The following is a 21427-nucleotide window of genomic DNA, read 5'->3' on the forward strand; positions in this document are numbered from 1 at the left end:
ACAATGTGCCAACATCAAATCAATGTCATTAATCAAACACACAGTGTTGACGTCTTAGGTATGCTCTGTCACGGTTCTGGGTCCGTTGGACCCAGTATTTTGAGTTTATTATGTTTTGGTTCACTTTTGCATCATGGATTATTCTTTGTTTCTCTGGTACTTTGTGTTTCAGTTATCTTGGTGTTTTGGATTGTTTCTCATTCTCTTGTTGTGATGTTTATTATTATTATTATTATTATTATTATTATTATTATTATTATTATTATTATTAGAGTTTCATGTTTCTATTATCCATGTTTTAGGAATGGTGGTTTCATGTATAGTTCAGTTCCATGTTTCATTTTCTGTCTCTGTGTTGAGTCCATGTCTCTGAGTTGTGATTCATGTTTCCTGTTTTATTGTGAAAGACTTTGTCTTATGTTAGTGTGTGCAGCTTTGTTCCCCATGTCTCGTTAGCCCTGATCTCTCCCAGCTGTGTCTCCCTTCTGTGGCCCATTTCCTCATTACTACCCTGTGTATTTAAGCCCTGTGTTTTCCCATGCCCAGTGTCGCGTCGTACCCTCAGATTATGCCTGTGTGTTTTTGGTTTCGGTGTTCAGTCCTCACTTCATGTTTTGTTTTCTGGCCAGCAATAAAGCTGAGGTTTTTGAGTTGCATTCCGTTTTCCGAGTCCTGCATTTGGATCCTCCTCTCTGCCTGCCCGCACACAGAGCCCTGACATGCTCAGAACTATGCTCACCATTTTTTAACATTGATTGGGTTTTGTACTTTGTCCACTGGGGTTAGACGGCATTGAGTTTTAACAAGTTCCGCAGTGCTGCCAAAACGATGATCTATAAGCTCAGCCAAATTTAAATAGGGGATGGTTTGAGAATGGCAAGGTTGTGCTAAGGAGTTGTGGGATCGTATGTTTGAATGTATAATTTTTAATCTGTGTCACCCTTTTTGTCAGGCTTTTAATCCATTAGACATAGCGGCTTGATAGGTTTTATCCTAAAATTTACCCGAAAAGAAGCCACACTATCAACTCAAGTCCCAGTAGTTACCAGATGGTCACTGCCCCAGGTCCCAGTCACACAGTCACACGTTTCTAGGCCGTGTGAGTGGGACCTGAGACTACCATGACCCAAGACCTACTGGAGCAGTTTCTTGTGATCTTCGGACTGTATATTCTTGGGGATAAAATCCTCAGTTTTGCTTGGGACAAATGATAAGTCAAGAACATAAAATTCTTTGATGAAAAGCTTTTTGTTGTTGTTGTGTGGGTTTAGAACTACTGTCCTGCTGCATTTTCCTGCATCTGCTAAAGGGGATTTATACACTGTTCTTCTGAAATGGAAAAATGGATGTAAACACCCTCAAAGTACTTTTATAGTCACTGTTTCATTTCAAATCAAGTTCAGAGCCAAAACAGCAAAAACATATGACTATTCTAACACTCCATTGTATTCTGGTTGAAAATCAGCATCATAGTCATCAGTGATTGTGACACAGATGAGTGTGCTAGAGAAGTCCATTTATGACACTGTTGTTTGGAAAAAAAAAACAATATAAATATGAGATCTGTTATAGATATATCTTATATTTCCCTAATCCCTGATAGCCCAACGCTAAATGACAAAACAATAAAAACAATAATGGCTGTATTACATTATTGTCAGTCTACTGCACATTAAGAACAGAGTAGCAGCAATGCCTCATGGATTTGCATGTTATATACAGAGAGCATAATACATTTTTCTGGTTAGGTATGATTTATGGTGTTTATTTACATATGATATGTAGCCTGGATTAACATATTTCAACTTCAACGAAAAAGATCAATGACTTCAAAATGAAAATGTAATATTCCAGTAATGTAGAAAAATAAATTATATTACTTGTATTGACATGAGGAGAATGATTAGTTTATATCTAGCACCTATTGCAACCACTTACTCTATACTATAATGAGCTTTAGCAGACATATGGTTATGACTATCCCTGGCACTCTTACTGCCACTTAACTTCTCTCACAGGAAATACATTATATGGGCAGAATAAGTGCTCGACGGTGTATTAAATTAAAGGGCATTTGATAGAAAAATAAGTGTAATAAAACATTTTAAATCATCCTTCTTTTTAACATATCAGGGATTGTTTTAAATTAACTGATCTTTGACAAGTATACATTATGCATATTTTACTCTTAGTTGTGTGTGCTTTTTTTTCTTGCTTTGCAAAAAGCTGTGATTGTTTATAGATCGCACTCCTCTGCACTTTTATAACCCTCAATGATAAATACAAGTCCAGCCAAGTTTGTGTAATATAATTATTTTCATTTTCACCTCTGTTTTAATATATATATATATATATATATATATATATATATATATATATATATATATATATATATATTTATTTATTTTTTTTTAATCAAAAGGTCAATCTGAAATTTCAACAATATAAAGAAACTCATTTAGATGTATAGCTTCCTAATGCTAACATCTTTTATCACAGCTACCCAACTATTCAGAAAAACTGTGATTTTATTGAATGCCTTGACCAACACATGTACCAATTTATCAGCTACTTCCTCATGAAGGAAAATACCTTCATGACAAAAATGGAATAATTCTGTCTCATAATCAGAAGCCTTCTCATCGATGTGAATCCCTATCCCACCACTTTTAATACATATCTACAAAAACAGTGATATATATAGTTATCAACTCTTCTTTTACATTTGCAGTTAGTATTGTAATAATAATGAACTAACCTGGCAATGAAAAAGTAAACGGCAGCTTTAAGTGACCAATAACAATATGAAATCTAAAGACAAATGCCTTATAATTGCACCATCAGTGAACGTTTCTGTGCTTTTGCCATTGGCAGTAACTTTTTATTCAGCAAGGACTTTGAAGGAATAACAATCATCTTCCAGGGGATATTAACTCATGCTTTTAAATTGTGTTGCTTTAATATAGCAGTTGACTGTCTACACTGCAATAGATCCCGCAGACCCTGACAGAGCCAAGTAGTAGGTAAATGAATACATGAATAATGACTAATTTTGACTGAATAGAAGAGCAGCTTGTCTTTGTCAGTAACCCAAGAGCTTCATTAGTAATTGTAAACAAGAGTTACATCTATCAGCTCTATCAACAGACTCTATCATCAATAACTATTGATTAGCTTGTCAACAGTCAGTGTAGAAGGCATCTGTCTGTGTTCACTGGGTAAGCAAATACAGCAGTCCCCTTTTATCCTTTCCATATTTATTGTGCCATATTAAGCGTAGTTTAAATGACACTGTGCTTGATTGCTCTGTGTGTCAGTATGTGAATAAAAGTTTGATTGCTTTGTTCATTTTGGAATGTAATTATGCTGCAGTGAATATGATTTTCAGTACATGGGGAAAATGTGTATGTGTGTGCTATATTTTTATTGAACTTCACTGAATCTCTGGTACCTTCACTCTTCTGCTTCCCCTTCACACAGTAATGTGGGTATTGCTCTACATCTAACCAACATTGTGAAGATCTATGCAAAAGTTACTTGCTGATAAAACTGTGCTTACACCAGCTCGGAAGTCTCCAGAAGTTGTTTAAAAGTAATTAACCCAGCTTTTCATGCCATCCTGTCATGAGACATTTTTGCGTGCATTTATAGTGAGAGCACTGTTTGAACAGTATGAAGTGTTTTTGGGTCCCAATGTGGACTTATGTGTGACCTCTAGGCCACCCGGGTGCAAACAGACACAAAACACGCACACTCACATAAACACACACATCTAAGGAGCTTGGAAAGAAAACCTTTGACCTCTCATCCAAGAAGCTTCTTCAGTTTGACACTTCTCGCTTTTCTTTCAACCTCCTTAGATTACCATGACCTGGATGACTGAGAACCTTCACAGACATAAACACATACAATCACATACTAGACCAGTGCTTATCTGCTTTGACTAAAACCGTGGCTCTTGCGATGGTTTTTCAGTGAATGATGACCGATTACAGCATGTGCAGTCCAGCAGCCATCAATAGCCCCAAGTGTAGCCATCAGCAAGCCTTCTGGTGGTTGATCATTTCATGGACATTGTCTTTATCCACTTGTATTGGTCCTCTGGGATAAATTATTCAAAGTTCTGAAGGCATTCAGTAAGTTACAGCACACCTACAGTACATACAGTAGGCCTAATCTACATGAACACACATACAAAGCCTACTACCATACATACGTCAATAATAGAACAGTCTCTTTTTTCTTTATCATTCCTTCTAGCTTCTGTTTAGACTCTCAGCGCACTGGCATAAAAGTAAGGTTTCTTTCAGAAACTTGATTTAAATAAGTTTAGTGTTCTCTCCCCTTTGTTGCAAAATTTATGATCAAAAAACGCTTGAACTGATTCTTGGCCTCATGTGTTTGCTCCTTCAGCTGTGTTTCCTGCCTCAGAGACGATATTTTCTCAGCAGGTCAGCCTGCCACATGTACTTCCTCTCAGGGAACCTCTCTGGGATCTTAATCTTGCGGAAGTCTTGAATGCACTTTTCCAACTCCTCCTCAACTGTGAGCTTCTCTTTTGTGGGCCTTTTCTTGCAGCTGCTGGTATCACGGGAGCTGGCTGTAAGAGTGCGCAGCAAGTCACTCTTGCGTCGTTGTTCAGACTGCTGGACCATGGTGACAGGGCCCTTTTTCAGCGGCCTGTCCAGGGTTTGGACATTGGCACGGGGATGCGACTGGCGACTTACTGGGCCACAGATGACTGTTCCCTGGGGAGAGCTGGCCTCTGACTGGCTCTCAGAGCTAGAGGTGGAGAGCTCATTAAAGGAGGTGCCGCTCTCACCCTCGCCGTCACCTTTGTGGTTCTTGCAGCAGCAGTCACATGGAGGGGACGACCAACGTGATGGACCACCTGGAGAGAGAGGGAAGCAGAGCGGGAGCCAATATTAGATGCTACTTTTTCCACCTTTTCTTTTCTTTTAAGACCAATCATTGTGAAGAGAAAAATGAGACAGTGGCACAAAGAGTGGCACAAATTACAGAGACAGGAGAAGAAAGGAAAAGTAACAAGCGCTACAGACAGACAAAGACGAAAAGTCAGCTAATGCCAAATGGCAATCACATTAGGACAGAGTGACATGACATCGGGGACAGCTGGCTGGCCTCCAGTCATAGAAGTGAGTTGGCTGACTATGTGACAAGCTTGTATTGTTCAGAGAACTACCCTCATAGATTCACACTGTCATATGAAACAAGTGGAGGAGCTAAAGCCTTTTGAAAACAGACAATGAAGGTCCAGATTTATACGTTGTAGCCTACATGTATTCATACTAAAACAGTAGGAAGAAGAGCCAGGACAATAAACAATCATCTACACTGCAAATATGTGTGTAACCGAGGAAGAAAAAAAACAATGTGAGCAATGGTCAGTTTTAAGACAAACAAATAGCAGATTGCACAAGTTTGATTCCCCTGAAATGTGTAGTCTTATTTGCCATCATACTGTATTAATCTCTTTAACAATGAAACCAAAGGACAATGCACAGTTGTGGTTAGTTTAAACAGTGAAAACCACAATTAAACCAAATTTATGTAGCACATTGGAATCAATGTGAGCCAATCTACATCAATAAAGTGCAACTTGTATGTAGACACATTGTATTCTGGTTATATTCCTATATAAAAAGGAGATTTTACAACACCAGTTTAGCTCAGCGGGTTAGCAGGTGCCCATCTGCTGTGTGGCCAGAGACCAGCAGCCTGGGTTTGAGTCTGACCTGTGGCTCTTTACTGCACGTCTTCTTTACTGTCACTATCCAATAGTGACCAAAAATAATATTAACCTCCTAAGACCCAAACTCTTCCATGGCATGCGTTTTTAATTTCTCTTTGATATTTAGGCTGATTGGAACCTGATGAATGTAAAAATAAAGTTATACCAGATTTTTTTTTTCCTAATTTTTGTTTCTAAGAAAAATGAGAGCCACATATGAGGATATTCATTTAAAATTTCAATAGAACAGTTGCAGTATAATTTTCTCGTAAGTGGATATCAGGCCCTTGTAGAGCAAGATTTAGTATTTTGGTCTAAATAACCCAAAATGTAATGTCCACTAATGTGGACGCCAGGTCCTAGGAGGTTAAAAAAATAGGTTCTAAGAATCTATAAAGAAAATTCTACTTTAAGTCAAAGTTTTGGCCTGACCCTGAATGCAAGCAGTGATTTTGAAGGTGAATTTCTGTGTGTATATAGATGGCAGCAGACAACAGATTTTTGGTGATTTATGATACTTGTTTGTTCCATTATCTCCAGCGGACTGCATGTAATGGCAAACTGCAGACAGTTATCAGACTGACACCATTTTATTGCCATTTTATAATTGTCTTGATGCACATAGACACTTTGAAGCCAGGAACTGACAGTGAGTACTCTCAGACCTGGTCCTTATCTTTGAAGTAACCATGTCAACCCTGACTGACAACCAACAAGCCATGTCTCATTTCCATCATGGCAACAAAATTGCAAGTTTATTGTACTCGGTCATAATAATTTTTGTTGTGGTTTGGTCTACATCCACTTTTTTCCCTTGTGTGACTGTAGCATGAAAGACCCCATATTTAGTATTTCCTCTTTCGCCTTTTTGTGCATTTGAAAGCTCCACAAAGTGACAGGGCCAAAACGTGTAACTTCTCACTTTCTGTCATTGTTTCTGTTGTACAAAGACAAATCTTCATGCACTTCATGAACTAAAATCCAAGTTGACTTTTATTATTATTATTAGTTGTCGTCGTACTAGTAGTAGTAATAGTAGTAATAGTAGTAATAGTCACCCCACATTTTCCAACTGTTGGAAAATTGTTAGTTAGCGACGCTAGCCACTTTGTATATGGCTAACATTACCTTTAGCTTTGATGGATTCCTGTGAAGAATGCTGCAAAGCTAAGGAGCTATCAGAAACTGTAGAAACTTTAAGATAATTTAACAATGAATATTGACTGGATGTGGGTTATTGTATTTTCCTGCTTTGTTTTGATTTACTCTAATTTAAGCTGATGTTGTTTGAAACACGTATTAAGAAAATTGTGGAGTTTATTAGTGTTAATGGGGTTAAGCGAGCGGTCTCACATAATTGATCGACTCCAGAATGGAAGCAGTTGCTCAATCTAACCTCTGCGAGAGCGTACAATAACCTGAAACACTCAGGAACCAGCGCAGTGCCACACCTCTCCCTGCAGGAAGCAGCCATTTATTTTTCATGCTAACCTCCTGAATAATTGAACGGGTATCTGTTGCTGATGGACTTCTCTCTGTTTAGCGAAGCGAGAGATCAAACTCCCCGAGGCTAACACACACATGCCCCCACCTCCCTTTCTGATTTTGAGCCCCACCCCTCACCTCCCCTCAGCTCCACACACAAGCTCTGACAGGACTCAGCTTTCCACGCATCTTCTGCTCATCACATTCAATAATACCATTGTTTCTTTTCATGCTGCTGAGCATTTCACTTCAAACAAGATTGTAGAAGACTATAAATAACTCTGCTTAAAATAAATGCCCCCCTGCTTTTAATTCCCTTTATACTCAGCAGCATGCTTGGCTCGTTTCTAGACAGCAGAATGGAAAACAATTGATCCATCCAAGATTTGTTCCTTCTATTGTTCCTCATAAATAGTCACAACTCATCATAACTACATTTTTGTGAGTATAGTTAGAATAGAAATTTATAGTAGAAGTTATATTTTGCTGTGTATGTTGTAAACAGCTTTGACACTGAATCCAAAGCGCACACCCAAATACACTGCTGCCTGCTGTATATTAAACAAAATTCACCTTTCAAAGTCCTTGACAGAAATGGAACACAACACTCTACCAGCAGTGAATCTCTTTAATTACCACTGGCATTTAGAGATTTAAACTTCCATGCACACATTCACAGAAAAGATAGAACATGTGATATTTCATTTCAACTTGCAGTTTTACAGGTATAAACACAATTAGAATGAGATCAGAAGAAATAAAAAAGATGCACTCCTGGCTGCAACGTAGAGGATTTAACCCCATGATAGCCATCTCGTCCCAGCTTTTTTACTGGACACATGAGTTAATTTATGTCACTCTGAGTGAAAGGCTCCCCCCAATCAATGAGATGCAGGCTTGTAATTGGTGACATGAAAAATGGTCTTATACCCTGGAGAATTGTCGAATCTGCTAGTAGCCAATCTGCCTGTCCACATAAATTTAACACAATGGGTACCACTGTTACAACAAATCAGTAAAACAGCGTGTCGTGTGTGTGTTTGTGTGTGTCCCTGTGGCTATACGTCTGTGCATTTGATATATGACATTCTGTTTAATCTTTGGCATTTGGTAATTATATCCAGGTCTATTTAGCTTTTTATCCTGTAAGTCTTGACATTGACATGCTGCTTTAATTCACAGGTACTGTGAGTAGCTATTAGCCTCGCGAACATTAAAGACTACAAGGAGGAATCTGATTTGTCACTTTGACTAGCTGAATTTCCTGTCAAAGCTTTTACTTCAGAGAGAAATTGGTTGGCCAAAAAATCTAATTGAAGACACTGCTTATAAGAGCTTACAAGAACAATCCAAACCCTGGTCATCAAAATTAAGGAAATAAATTCACGGTATGTCTCTTATCGTCACGTGAGCACTGTAATTACATGTAATTACATTACTTTCTCCTTTTTTGCACTTGCTCCTAGCCATTGATTTGTATTACATATGTAAACTACATCTTTGCATCACACTATAAAAACTTGCCAGTGTAACTGATCCAAGCCCATTGTCACAACCCTGTGAGGTCAGACTTCATTCATATAGAACTGGGTTAATATTTCTGTTCATTCTCTGTTAATACCACCATCATTTATGTTTTGGTTTTTTTTTCCAATGAGTATTGCACTGATTTCCATGTTTTCTCTGATCTGCAAATAAGAGAAATCTCATTTACCTTAAGTGTGATATCTCAGATGCCCTCAGTCCAATTTTGCATCACCATAGATGCATTTTGACAGTGTGTTTTACAGCTTCAAAATTTACACTGATGGAAGCGTTATAATTAAAGGTCAAGGTTTTAGTGTTTGAAAGGCTAGAGCTGCTACACAAACTGATTTTAATTATACTGGGTAGGAGTGATTCATCTTGTTGCTGAGTGTCCCAAAGGATGCTTGCATCCATCACTCAGGTTAAAATTTGTAATTAAAAGTTTGCTTGTTGTTTTTTGCCTGAGGTTGTCTGAACCGTAAGATAAATATCCCTGCATCATCTACCTAATGAGCAATGACCATGTAGAGTGAGTCTTTAAGCCAATGGTGTGACCTATTGTAATGTGATGACACCTGTGCTGTATAACGGGTGACCTTGCATGAGTTGTATTCAACTCTAACCTAATTTCATCGTACAAAACGGCCAGGTACAATTATTGTCACCTTAGATGAGTTAAGTTAGTGAGACGTTCTCTCCATGGTTACATGAAACTCTTCTAAATGAGCCTCGCTGTCAAAACCTAACCAGAGATTCATGTATTCCCACCTATCCCAGCTGTTACAGGACAGACCAGTCTATTTCAGGGTCAGCTGACCCAACATTCATATCTTTAGATTGTGAGAGGAAACTAGACAAAAGTTGTCAAGTCCACACAGAAAGGCCAGCTGGTGGATTTGTGCTATAGACCTGGAGGTGACAGTGCTACCCACATACCACCAAAGGAGAGAAGAACAGAAAACATCTTCCATTCAGTTTTTTTTCAATCCACATGAAAATAAAAGCAGAAAATTATACTTTTAACTTTGTTGAGGAAATAATAAAATAGGTTAGGCCTATAAATTAGACTCACTAACAGGACAGAAAGAAAACTACTGACTTTATTTGTACCAAAATAATACAAATTATCATGTGCATTTTCAACACTTCTCTCACCATAAAATATTTGAAGTCGTTTCAGAGTCGTGGTGCTGGGCACATCTTAAGGCTGATTTATAAAATCCACTCTTTACACTCAATTAATTCATGTAGCTGTGGTTTTCACAGAAGATAGACACAGAAATAGAATATGCAGTACAATGTGTAGTATTAGAGTCCAGCTGCACAGTTAGATCAAAAAACAAAAAAAATTTAATTAAATTAAAAACAGGTCAGAGAGGTGGCCATGTTACCCAGTATAAACTCATATCCTGGGTTGAGTTCGTGAATTAGAAGTGCCTCGAGAAAAGGGCCTTGATCGCCAAACAGCTCCAGTGACAGACAGTAAAACTGTTGTGTTATTGAGCCTCTTCTGATTGTGTTAAACTAATAAATCGAAAGCGGAGAAATTTCTGTTATTTCCTCAAAGGTACCTTGGGTTAAAAAGAAATTTGTTTTCAGTAACGCCGACTCAGATATAAGTCACAAAATATTATCTTTAAACCGTGTGTGTGTGTGTGTGTGTGTGTGTGTGTGTGTGTATCTGAGGGAGAGAGGTATACATCAACAGTTCGCATGCCCGCCTTTGGTCATCCCTCAGTGTGTAAGCGATATTGGCCTTGGAACTAATATCTGTACACTGTTGGGCAGAAAAGGGGATTCTGGTGTCAGGGCGGGCTCCCATTCAAGTCATCAGAGGTGTCAGGCTGTCAGCTATGCCTCTGGCCAGGGTCACTCAGAACACACACTGCTTCGGGTGTGTGTCTGCAGGAGACGTATTCTATGTGAAGCAGATGATTTATGTGATCTCGTGTTGTTTCTTTTCCGGGCAGGTGGGCAGGAGGTCGGACCAAAGTCTAATGACTGTCACATGGTATTACATGCACACACAAACACACAGTGCTTCCTGACAGGTGCCTGATGTATTAATCTCAGCAGGGCCCTCCACAACTTGTGTTAGCCCTGGCCAGTAAAAAGACTGAGCTTGTCACAGCACACACAGCACATATAAAATGAAATTAATGTTCTTATTACTAATCCATACATTATCTATAATTTATTTCCAACAGCTATTATTTAAAAAGGCTTGCTCATTTTCTTTGTCAAGCAGAATTACAACGTGTTTTCTAATGTGGTTTTGTCGAAGGGTCCAGTAATTATGTTTTAACAGTTAGGGTGGTCATGCAAGCATACAGTACTGTGCAACAATCTTTTTTAATTCATATTTGGCTTTTTAACCATTATTGCTTGAAAAAAAAATTCTTTAAGTCGTCTTCAGGATTAGTTCTCCAGGCTTCTTAAAGGACATTCAAAGCGCTTCTTTGAATGTTGGCTGCCCTTTTTTTCTGTTTTAAGTCAAGATGACCTCATACTGCTTCAATAATGTTGAAATCTGGGGCTTTGTAGAGTAAAGTCTATGACTGATAGTATTCCAATGTGTGTTTTTCTACCCAGGTATGCTTTAACTGCAAAGGCAGTCTGTTCAGGATCATTGTCATGCTGAGAAATGAAGCTGGTGCCAATCAAATGCTCTACAGATAGTATTGCATGGTGGATCAAAATCTGACAGTACTTTTCTGTGTTAATAATTCCATCAATTTTGACAAGATCCCCAATATCACTGGCTGAAATACAGCTACAAACCACAACATCTCTCAGTTTCTCTGTCAGGTCTTTCCTGGATTATCACTAAAAAAAAAAAAAAAGAAAGAAAAAAAAATTCTGAAAATGGTACAAAGTACAAGGACTAAACTAAAGATGTAGTCGATTTCCCAAGAAGCGCATTGGAAGCCCTTTATAAAGCCTGGAAAACTACTTCTGAAGACCACTTTAAAAAATTACAAAAAACTCTGGCTCCTTGGAAGCAAAATATGAGGAAATAAGGGGTGACTCAAGACTTTGGCACACTACTGCAGTATAAGCTGAGATATTCTAAAATAGAACATTACCATATATGCCTAATCATTTTTCATGTAATTTGTCTTTACTGAGAAAATCTTAGTTGGCATTTTGCACACCGCACTCAGTGACAGGTGGTGCTTCATCACCCTGATGAAGAGAATAGCAGTCCAAAAACACATAAACATACTTTAAAATGTCTCTAACAGCCCATGCAGCAGCATTCAGTGCCATTGTTTCCAAATATGCGTGACATGTTCAAACAGCCTCGGATATTTACCCAAATATGCTGGTTTGAGAAAATTTGAAAAATACAAATCTGCTCTTCTTAAACAGAGCTCCAAGCACACAAGGCAGAGGCTGCTGGAGTATTTGGTGGTCATAAAAACATGAAAGGACTTTTTAATGACTCTTGAATGAGCAGATAGAGACATGCTGCACATTCATTTTGGAGCCTTTGGAGCCAAAAAGCCTTCTCTTTTAATTTGTTTTCTTGTTGTATTTCCATTTTTCTCTGCACTTCCTTCCCTTCTCTCCTTCTCTTGCCATGCCTCCCTCCTTTACTCTCTCTCCTAAAGCCTGTATCGATGGGTTGGCGCATCAGTGGAAGTGTATGGACGATTGCCCTCTGATTGATTTCTGTCATATAGCCTCTCAGCACTGGGAGGCTGTTCACTGGAGATAAATGATGTTGGCACAACAAAAGCAAATAAACCTCTTCTATCTATCACTCCCTCACTCTGTCAGTTTTTTCTGCCTCCCACCTCCCCTCTGCTGTCTGCATCACTCTGTTTCTGTGTCATGCTCCCTACCTGGGTCTCTCTCTCTCTCTGTCCTCCCTTTGCTTTATTAGTTCCCCCGCCTTCTTCTATCAGTCTTTCTGTCTCAGAATAAGGCTTCTTCTATTTCCATAAGTTGTTTCTAGTATTTTGTTTATTCTCTCTAATTATAGTGCTTCGCACCACATCTTGGCATATCAGCTGCCCCTTGACAAAAGGTTTTCTGTCAGATACCTGTATGGTTCCTCAAGTTTTCTAATGGAGCGCTTCAGTGAAGTGTTACAGCCAAGTTACTTAACAAACAACAAACAAATGATTAAATCTTTGTGGAATTATAACAGCAGAAAATACATGAGCAGCTCAAAATGAAAACTCACTCATTCGAGTTGAAACACATTAATCACAGTCATTTTGACTGAGATTGTAATTTTACACGTTATGTCTTTAAGGGGTATTTTAACAAGGAACTGCCCCAACAAGTTCTTTTGGTGTACCCACCTCCACTCCTCCTCTTACATCTCTTCTTAAAAAAGTGCTATATAAATAAATTTTACTTACTTACTTTACTTACTTCTAATTCTGTTTGGTTAAAGTTTTCAGAAATGCCTGAATGCTTCTAGTTGAATTCTCTTGAGAAATGGGAGTCAGAATGCATCATGCTCACACCCATTAATCTTTTGTGATGGATGTTCCTCTGTATGAAAGTTGAGCGCTGGTACAAAATGGAAGCGACGTCAAAGACTGACAGTGACGGCTTGCGAGTCGCTTGGAACGGCCCTGTGCTCTAATCGTCTCTGAGATCATTTTAATTTTGCAAACTAAACTTTTTTTTACTTTAACTGAGACCAAAATATAGTCAGCCGAGGCAGTTTTTGGTGAAGAACATTATGCCAAATAGCAAGTAGGAGTAATGCAATAATGAACTGTGTAATATAGCACTGTAATGTGCTATATTACACACACTCATTGTGTATGTGTGTTTTTTTAATATGATGCATGGATTCAGCCTGTAATTCGATCACAAACTCAGCCGTTTACTTTCACTCAGTGTCAGATAATTTCCTCACAAGAGCACTCAAATAAGCTGAAATAATCCCACAAAGTTGATTCAGTTCATCTGGATGCAGCGTTTTCCATGAGAGAAATGTTCCATCACTCATCCAAGTCACTTATTCAGTCTCAGCTGACTGCCAGTTTCCCCAGACTGCATATTGACTGCATAACGAAACTAGCACCATTGCCTAACAATGAGTCACAAGATCAGTTTCGTGATTATTAATATGCAAATTATTATGACTACTGATAAGTGGCCATGAGTGCTATTCACAGAGAGTCGGGGAAGTGCTCTAATGGCAGCATGGTACAATGGTGAATCTCTTCCTCAGTTCAAATAAGTTGTTCCCTTCTTCCATGCATGATCTCCGTGACTCCCGTCCAGGTTGTGCAGGTTCTCATCAGTGAAAAAGTGGCTACTGGCGTGTAAGTAGACTGTGGGTCTCTAGCTGGACAAGGTGGCTCTTATATGTTGTACCACCCATTAGCATTGTTTGTTTTCCCAGGTGTATAATTTATAGCAATCCTCTTGGCATTTAACTGCATACGCTATATTGCTCTGTTTGTGCCAGGGATCTTGATCCTTGGTGTTGATCCATTTTTGGCATATTGTGTTTTGGGATTTTGAGGCCACCAAGATGTTGTTTTTTGTAAATATGTGTCTCATTCCTTTCCTATGAAAAACACTCGGTACATGAACCAAATACACTGAGCCAAATAAATTATTGATCATGCATCAAGACAACACACCATAAGAGGGGGGGAAGCTCACAGCTGAAGATAATTACGTGTCGGCATCCTAACTTAAAGGCAAAGAAATCTTAAACTGCTGTAAGTGCTTTAAAACTTGCACAACTTAGTGACAATAACTGGTGAAGTGTCACCTTCAATCCATGCTGATACTTTGTGTTTGCGTGTTTTGATTTCTCACTATTTACATGTCTTTTCAGAATTGTAAAATAAATGCAACCTATAAGTTAAATGTACCATTCAGAATAAAAATGTTAAATACCAAATGTTTACTTATGAGTAGTATGCAGACACTTGTATTAGATGTTTTCTTTTCTAAAGCTCTACTGGGAAAGTTTGGCTTAACGCAAGCTTCACCAGGCATGCTGAGTTTTAAAATAAATGCCTTTTCCTTTCAGCTAGCCCTCGAGTTCATGTTTCTCTACAATTGAATTGGTTGGAATTTCAGTCTGTCATGGTCACTGATTTTGGTCTCAGGGTTTTCACTTTAGGTTTTTTGCACTGATCAATGTTAAATGTTTTCTGTTTGGTGTCTCTGTTGTTCTAATGTTGTAAGTATTTGAATTACTATTTTGATTTCGTTATCATTAAAGTATCTTGAGCTAAAGTTGTATTTATGTATTTGTGTTCGTGGAGATTGAATTCCTGTTAAGAAGATTTGCTTTTCTTGTCCTTGGCTCTTTCATTCAGCTTCAGTTCCCACTTTGTGTTTGCTATTTGTGTTTCGTTCTGGCTGCATCTCTTCACTTGGCTTAAGTACTCTGGTCTCCGTTTCCTCTGCATTTACGTTTTGATTTAGCTATTATGGATCACTTTTTGTTGCACCTCCAGCATCCTGTATTTGGGGTCTTAACTAAACACTAAATGCAAATATATGAGACTGTGCATAACCGTGCGGTATTCATGCAAGACAGTTTATTTTGGCACAAAGTTTCAAGACTGCAATTCGGACTGCAGGCTTAGGATGCTGCATATCATTCTCTCTTTTTTTTTTTTTTTTTTTTTGTTCGTGCCATTGGTCCACCCGATGAAAACGGATCATATATTTTAGTCACAAGGATAAGTTACAAGTGTCTGTATCAGAAGGCTTACACTGCCACGCTCCCAAGAACATCAGCAATCAGGAGACAAGTGGTTTGAACTGCTGATAATTTATTATATAGTTTAAAACTGAATTACTAATGTTTCTCAACCCAGTATTACTGCAATCCCTGGGAAAGTAGAGATTATATAACTGAGGCGATCCAAGCAAAAACAAAGCTAAGAGAAAGTAAGAGTTTGCTCTTCCTTTGAGCATCAAACTGATCTGAGGCACCATAGAGAATCAATCAGAAAAGAGGGAAAATGAGACTCTGGCTGCACTCTTTGCGATTTTCTGGGGATGTGAGTCTATTTTCTGGTTCAGAGTTGGTATCACTGTTATATAGTGTATGTTATTTTAGCTCAAAAGCTCAGACAAATGCGTTTTTGGATCCACAAGTCAGTCGGCTTTTCATCGTTAGTAGAGAAGCTTCTGGTGCTCTCATGGCTTCCCAAGAAAGTTCAGTCCCTTAGAAACTAAGTAAGTAATTGTTTTCCCAATCACCTTTAGGTGACAAACATAATCCCTGGCTAAAATATTTACAATACTGATTTTTTACAGTGTTTATTTTTTTTCACTGGGTAATTGCTGTCAACGTGTTTTACTATTACATCTAACTTAATTTATAAGTTTTACAAGAAGCACATATTTAAATGAAGAGTTTCTGTCTGGTTAGATGTTTTAAAAATATGTGCACAAGATTTTTTTTTTTTCTTGGCTCCATGCGGAGGTCAATAGAACAACAATTACAGTTGGCAGTGATTCAGCATCTTGCTCAAGGACAGTTCAGCGTGATAGATGCTGGTCAAGTCAGGAGTCCGGACCTGCAGCAGCCTGCTTTACATCTCTGTCTGGCTATTAGCTGTGGGAAGAAGCTTGGTTGGTCAGATATTGATTAAACTCTTCCTGGCCCCAGGAATGAGCTCTTGGTAAAGATGTCAGCTGTCAAATGAAAATTCAGCATATTCTGAATTAAAGAGGCATTTTTCCTTAACTGTGCTGTTTGTTCAAAGAATATTTGCAAGGTTAGCACAGTAGATAATTGGAATGAAGCGTTTCTCCTCCATCCCCGTCTTTCTCATAATGCAGCATTATTAGTCCCTTGCAAAGCAGTGTGAGCTGATGCATTTGACTATCCTCTTAAACAGGCCTCTTCTTTAATGCCAGCATTTTCTCACCCCTTCATTTTAAGACTCTGTCTCTTTGTGAGTGCGTTTCTGCACTCGTGTTTGTTTTGTGTGTCTGCTGGGTGGAGCAGGTGTTACATTTGGCTTCTGAGAGTGACACTACATGCTGACAGGAGTTTCCATTTCTTGCAGCACCCCCTGAAGGGTTTTTGTGTCCCTCATTCTTCCCGCTTATTTCCTCACTCTCTTTCTCTTAGAGTGTCTGTAAATTCCATATTATAAAATGCAGTGTGTCTATTGTTAGACTGCAGTCATCGAAAAGTACATATATAACACAAAGCCAGAGCATTCTACAGATGAGAAAAAAAACTTACAGGATTCATTCTTCTAGATTACAAAAGGTATTTCTGCAAATTGATTAAACTTCTTGTTGTACTTACTTTTTCTCCTTTCAGTTTCATCTCAAATGTAGAAAAATTGGAGTATTTGCAGAATGAAGGAGAATGAGAAATTGAAATCTGACATAAACTAGTGGTGCCCTGTACTAACATGCTCTAGAACTAATTGTAGCAATGGGCACTTGAGTAATTTGAAATACTTCAGAGTAGCTGTGCTGACGCAGGCACAGTGAAACTTTCCTCTTGAAGACCAGTCCTACTGATTACTAATCAAGCCTCCTCCTCCTCCTCCTCTCCAAATGTTCAAAAAGGTTCAATTTGAGAGATTTCTTTTTTTAAACAGACACCAGCCTATGCTAGCATTCATTAATAACCGCCACATCCAGACTGCCCTCTTAAACTTTCATCATGATGCAAACTAATGATCCCTCTCTGAGACTCTGTGTCTCCCAGCTCATGCTGAATGCCAGGCCATCAGTGCTCATACACTTACTGTTTATATTTACAACTTTAATTAGCCTGCCTACATTAATAAATATGAAAAAGGGCAAACTCAAAGCACAGACTGTAAGTCAGTAGCTTCTACTAATTCTACGTTACATTCTACCTTGCCTTCCAATTATGGCTACATACAGCACACATATCAAAGTAATGTACGTAGTGTTAGCCACTCAGACTTTCGCTGACATAACAGGCTTTTGCATGCATGTCACAAGTAAAAAAAACAAAACAATTAAAACTTTAAAGTACTGACAGAGCTGAATAACATTGTCCAGTAACAACACAGTTGTCTGCTGGGAAACCTAATCTCCTAATCCATTTTTTTCTGGTTCTGATCTGATACCAATACCCTGGCTGTAGGTATCTGTGGATATGGAGTGCAGTACCAGCCTTAATTAATAATCTTTGTTTCTCACTCTGAGGAAGATATTCACTAGGCTGGACTTAAAGGCGTTAGTATCTTTGTAGCACAAAATGGAATAAGTAAATAAATCCAACAATATAAATTCACTGCATTTTTTGGTATTCGCTAATGAAATAAGTAATGAAAGCATACCCAGGATAAACATGGTGAAAAAAATTAATGTGTCGGTGTCATTCATCCGATTTATTTCTACTGATCTTATTTTGGATCAAGGTGAGATTCATTAAGCAGCAAACTGCTGTCATTTACACAGTAGTTTCACCTTTTTTTCCCTCACACACAGGTGTGCAGCTAATAGGATACAGCTGAAGTGAGATATTTAATCACACTGACAACAGTGTGCTTTCTTAGCATAAGCATAATAAAAGCCTACAAATGAGCATCAAACTGAAAGAACGCTCTTCTAGCTTTTATATCAGGACAGCCCAAACACTATGAGAAATGAAGAGACAGAAAGCATTGTTGTTCTATGTTAGTTCACTTTGATCACAGTTTGTAGTGAAGTAAAAACATTTGCCAACATATAAGTAGAATCTTTCTGAAATAGCCTTCCACCAAACTACTGTCCCTCTGCTGCTTGCTTCTTCTATTGTATGTTAGCTCTGCTGCTTGTTGCTGGTAGGATATAGTAAACTCAAACAACATAATGTTGAACTGAATGGATCAGGTGATAAACTGTCACTGATATCCAATCCTACTTTTTAGGTCAGTATCAGATCAATACCCCATTCAAATCACAGATCACTGCATTCCTAGTACTGACATATTATTTGACACATAACATCCACCGAAACATTGATGCCGATCAGTGGATCCACCCATAGCACCAGCTCGTGGCAGCTGGCACCTTGAATGAATCAGTGTTTTTAAAATATGTATTGCATTTCTCATACATAATGAATTATTTTGGTTACTTATGTGCAGATACAGTTAAAGGAGTAAATAAATACACAATTATTATTAAATACTTTTGACCCATTTGCTGATTTTCCACAAATCTAGCCTTCATTCATGTACTGCCATGCTTTTAAAAATAACAACTTAAAACACAACATTGACACAAAGGGTAAAAATGTCTCTCGGAGTTAGAAAATGACTTATAAGACAAAAAACGGTGGCAGTAATGACTGCAGCAGTTTATGCAAATCAGGATCTTATTTATATGATTTGAAAAAAGCTAAGCTAATTCCCAGTGACTGCAAACATCCACATGAATGTGTAAATAAAGTCACAGGTGACTAATGGGAGCCTATGAAAAAATAGAGTGGTTTTTAATCTGAATCCATCCAAGCAGAGCAGCATGAAGCAGCGGAAAATGTTGCAAGCATGCAGTAGGCATTAAGAGGAAATGCAGCACATGCAGATGATGACACATGGCATTAACAATAAGTCAAACTAATCATCTGAGAGGAAGGTAAAGTACAAATGTTTGACAGACAAAGGGGTGCAAAACAATGATGCAGACAATGCAAAAGTCATCATTATCTGGTCCTTGATATCTTTAGGAAAAGATGATTTTTCTACAGCTAAAAAGTCACAGAATTAGCAAATGTTGGATGTTTATTAAATATTTAGATAAAGTACACTGCTGGCAATTGTTTACTCTGAATACACAGCTACAGGCAAACGTTTGTGGCAATAAGTGTACACGGGATAGTGCAGCCAGTGAACCAAAATGCCGTGGCACAGTGCAGATCTGTGCAGATGATATCTGTACCAACAAACTAGCTGTAATCTGCAAACAATTGTTTTGGCATTATCGCCTCCCAGGAGGAGACCCGCAGTCCACTATATCTGTCCCTCTGTCATACACAGTCTCATTATCAATCTACGACACAGACAAGGCTTTTAAAATGTAATTGCTTATAGATTGCTCAATGTTTCTGTTGTAATACTGACATTATCTCAACTCTGGCATTGTTTCAGTTGCATCTGGATGACTGCAAACTCGAGGTTAAATGGCACTTTGTTTAATTTTAACTCCTCTATTAGCAACATCATTTGCACAGGTGGACATTCATTTTTCATCTTTCTAAAGATGACTATTATTTTTCCATCATTACCAACATCAACTATTTCATTTTCTCTTCTTTTCCTTTTCTCACATAAGTCATCAGTCTTGTTCAGCTATCATCCACTTTCTTCATCCATCTTCAATCAGTTTCCTCCTTTGTCTCGCAAATCTGTCATCTAACCCCTCTCATGCCTTTCTGCCAACAAAATTAAATGTCTGTGCATACTTCGTCCTCTGTTTTTTTTCGAAGATTTTTTTAAAAGCTGAAAATCATAAAAAGTTTAGCAAGAATCATGGCTTCCATTTCTGACATTTCTCTTTATGTTTTCATCAACAAGACTGCTCAGGAGGCTAAAGACAGTGCGCAGCAGTAACATCCCAGGAGACTGGCTCTTTTTGAGCAGCAATAATAATAAAAAGTATTGTAAATTAAACTACCATCTTGGGTTTTTTTTTTTTTTTTTAAGTCATGAAAGTCATGAAGGTTCCCAGCAGTTAAACTGGTGAATTGTGTTTTTTATTTCTCCAAACCCAGTTCCAAAAATGCTGTATGATTCTCTGTAAATGTAAATAAAAAAGAATTAAATGATCATTAAATGTATTTTATATCATAATAGAACATAAAAACAATATACAATGTTTTAACAAATAAAAGTCATTTAGAGCTTGATGGCACCAACATATTTCAAAATAGTTAAGACAGGGCCATGATTACCACTGTGTAGCACCCCCTCTTTTAAACAGTAGTCTGTATATGTCTGGGAACTGAGGTGACCAGCTGCTGGACTTATGGAAAAGAAATGTTGTACCGTTCTTGTCTGATATAGGAATCTATAGAGTTCAAGATCTGGACTGCAGGCAGTCGTCATCTGGACAGGAGCAGATGTTGCTCTAAATCCTCTATACACTTTTCAGCATTGATGTGCAACCTGTCAATTCCATACACTAACACATCCCAATCAGATTTGCGCTGGGCATTAACAACAAGCTGGATAGACCCTGTCCTCTTTAGTCCAGAGGAACTAGTGTCCATGTTTTCCAAAAATAATTTCACATTGCAATTTCCGTCTGACAACAGAACAGTTTTTCACTTCAGTCCTTTCTGAAAGAGCTTTGGCCCAGAGAAGCTTTGGCATCCAATATTGACTTTTGACCTTGATCCTGGTGCACAGAGATTTCTCCAGATTTGATGATGTTCTGTACTGTAGATGATAACATATTCAAACTCAAACTGAGGAAGATTATTCTGAAACAATTTCACAATATATAGATGTTTTTGGGGTTTTTTTTTACTGATTAGTGAACCTTTGCCCAGCTTGACTTCTGAAAAACTCTGCCTCTCTAAGAAGCTCTTTTTGTATCCAATCATGTTACTGACCTGTTGCCAATTAACATACATAGTTGTAAAATGAGTTTAGCAGTTCACATGACTGGCACTAATTTCCCCTGTGCGGTCTGCAGACGGGCATTTGAAGTCTTTGGGCAATGAATGTGTTGCAT

At 38.2% G+C, this 21427-nt stretch overlaps 1 protein-coding gene across 1 annotated transcript in view; it reads right to left on the reverse strand.

Annotated features, from left to right (window-relative positions):
* Positions 1–4028: 4028 nt before the first annotated feature.
* kctd16b (potassium channel tetramerization domain containing 16b) overlaps positions 4029–21427 on the reverse strand; it is a 97086-nt gene continuing 79687 nt past the window's right edge. Inside the window, exon 2 of the mRNA XM_085364617.1 lies at positions 4029–4891. Coding sequence (XP_085220743.1) covers positions 4428–4891 — 464 coding nt within the window. The 3' untranslated portion in view covers positions 4029–4427. The remainder of the gene's footprint in view (positions 4892–21427) is intronic.

This window comes from Diplotaxodon limnothrissa, linkage group LG10 (genome assembly GCF_057381915.1).
Source record: "Diplotaxodon limnothrissa isolate DT_005_m linkage group LG10, D_limnothrissa_male_GT1.1, whole genome shotgun sequence".
Taxonomy (NCBI): Eukaryota; Metazoa; Chordata; class Actinopteri; order Cichliformes; family Cichlidae; genus Diplotaxodon; species Diplotaxodon limnothrissa.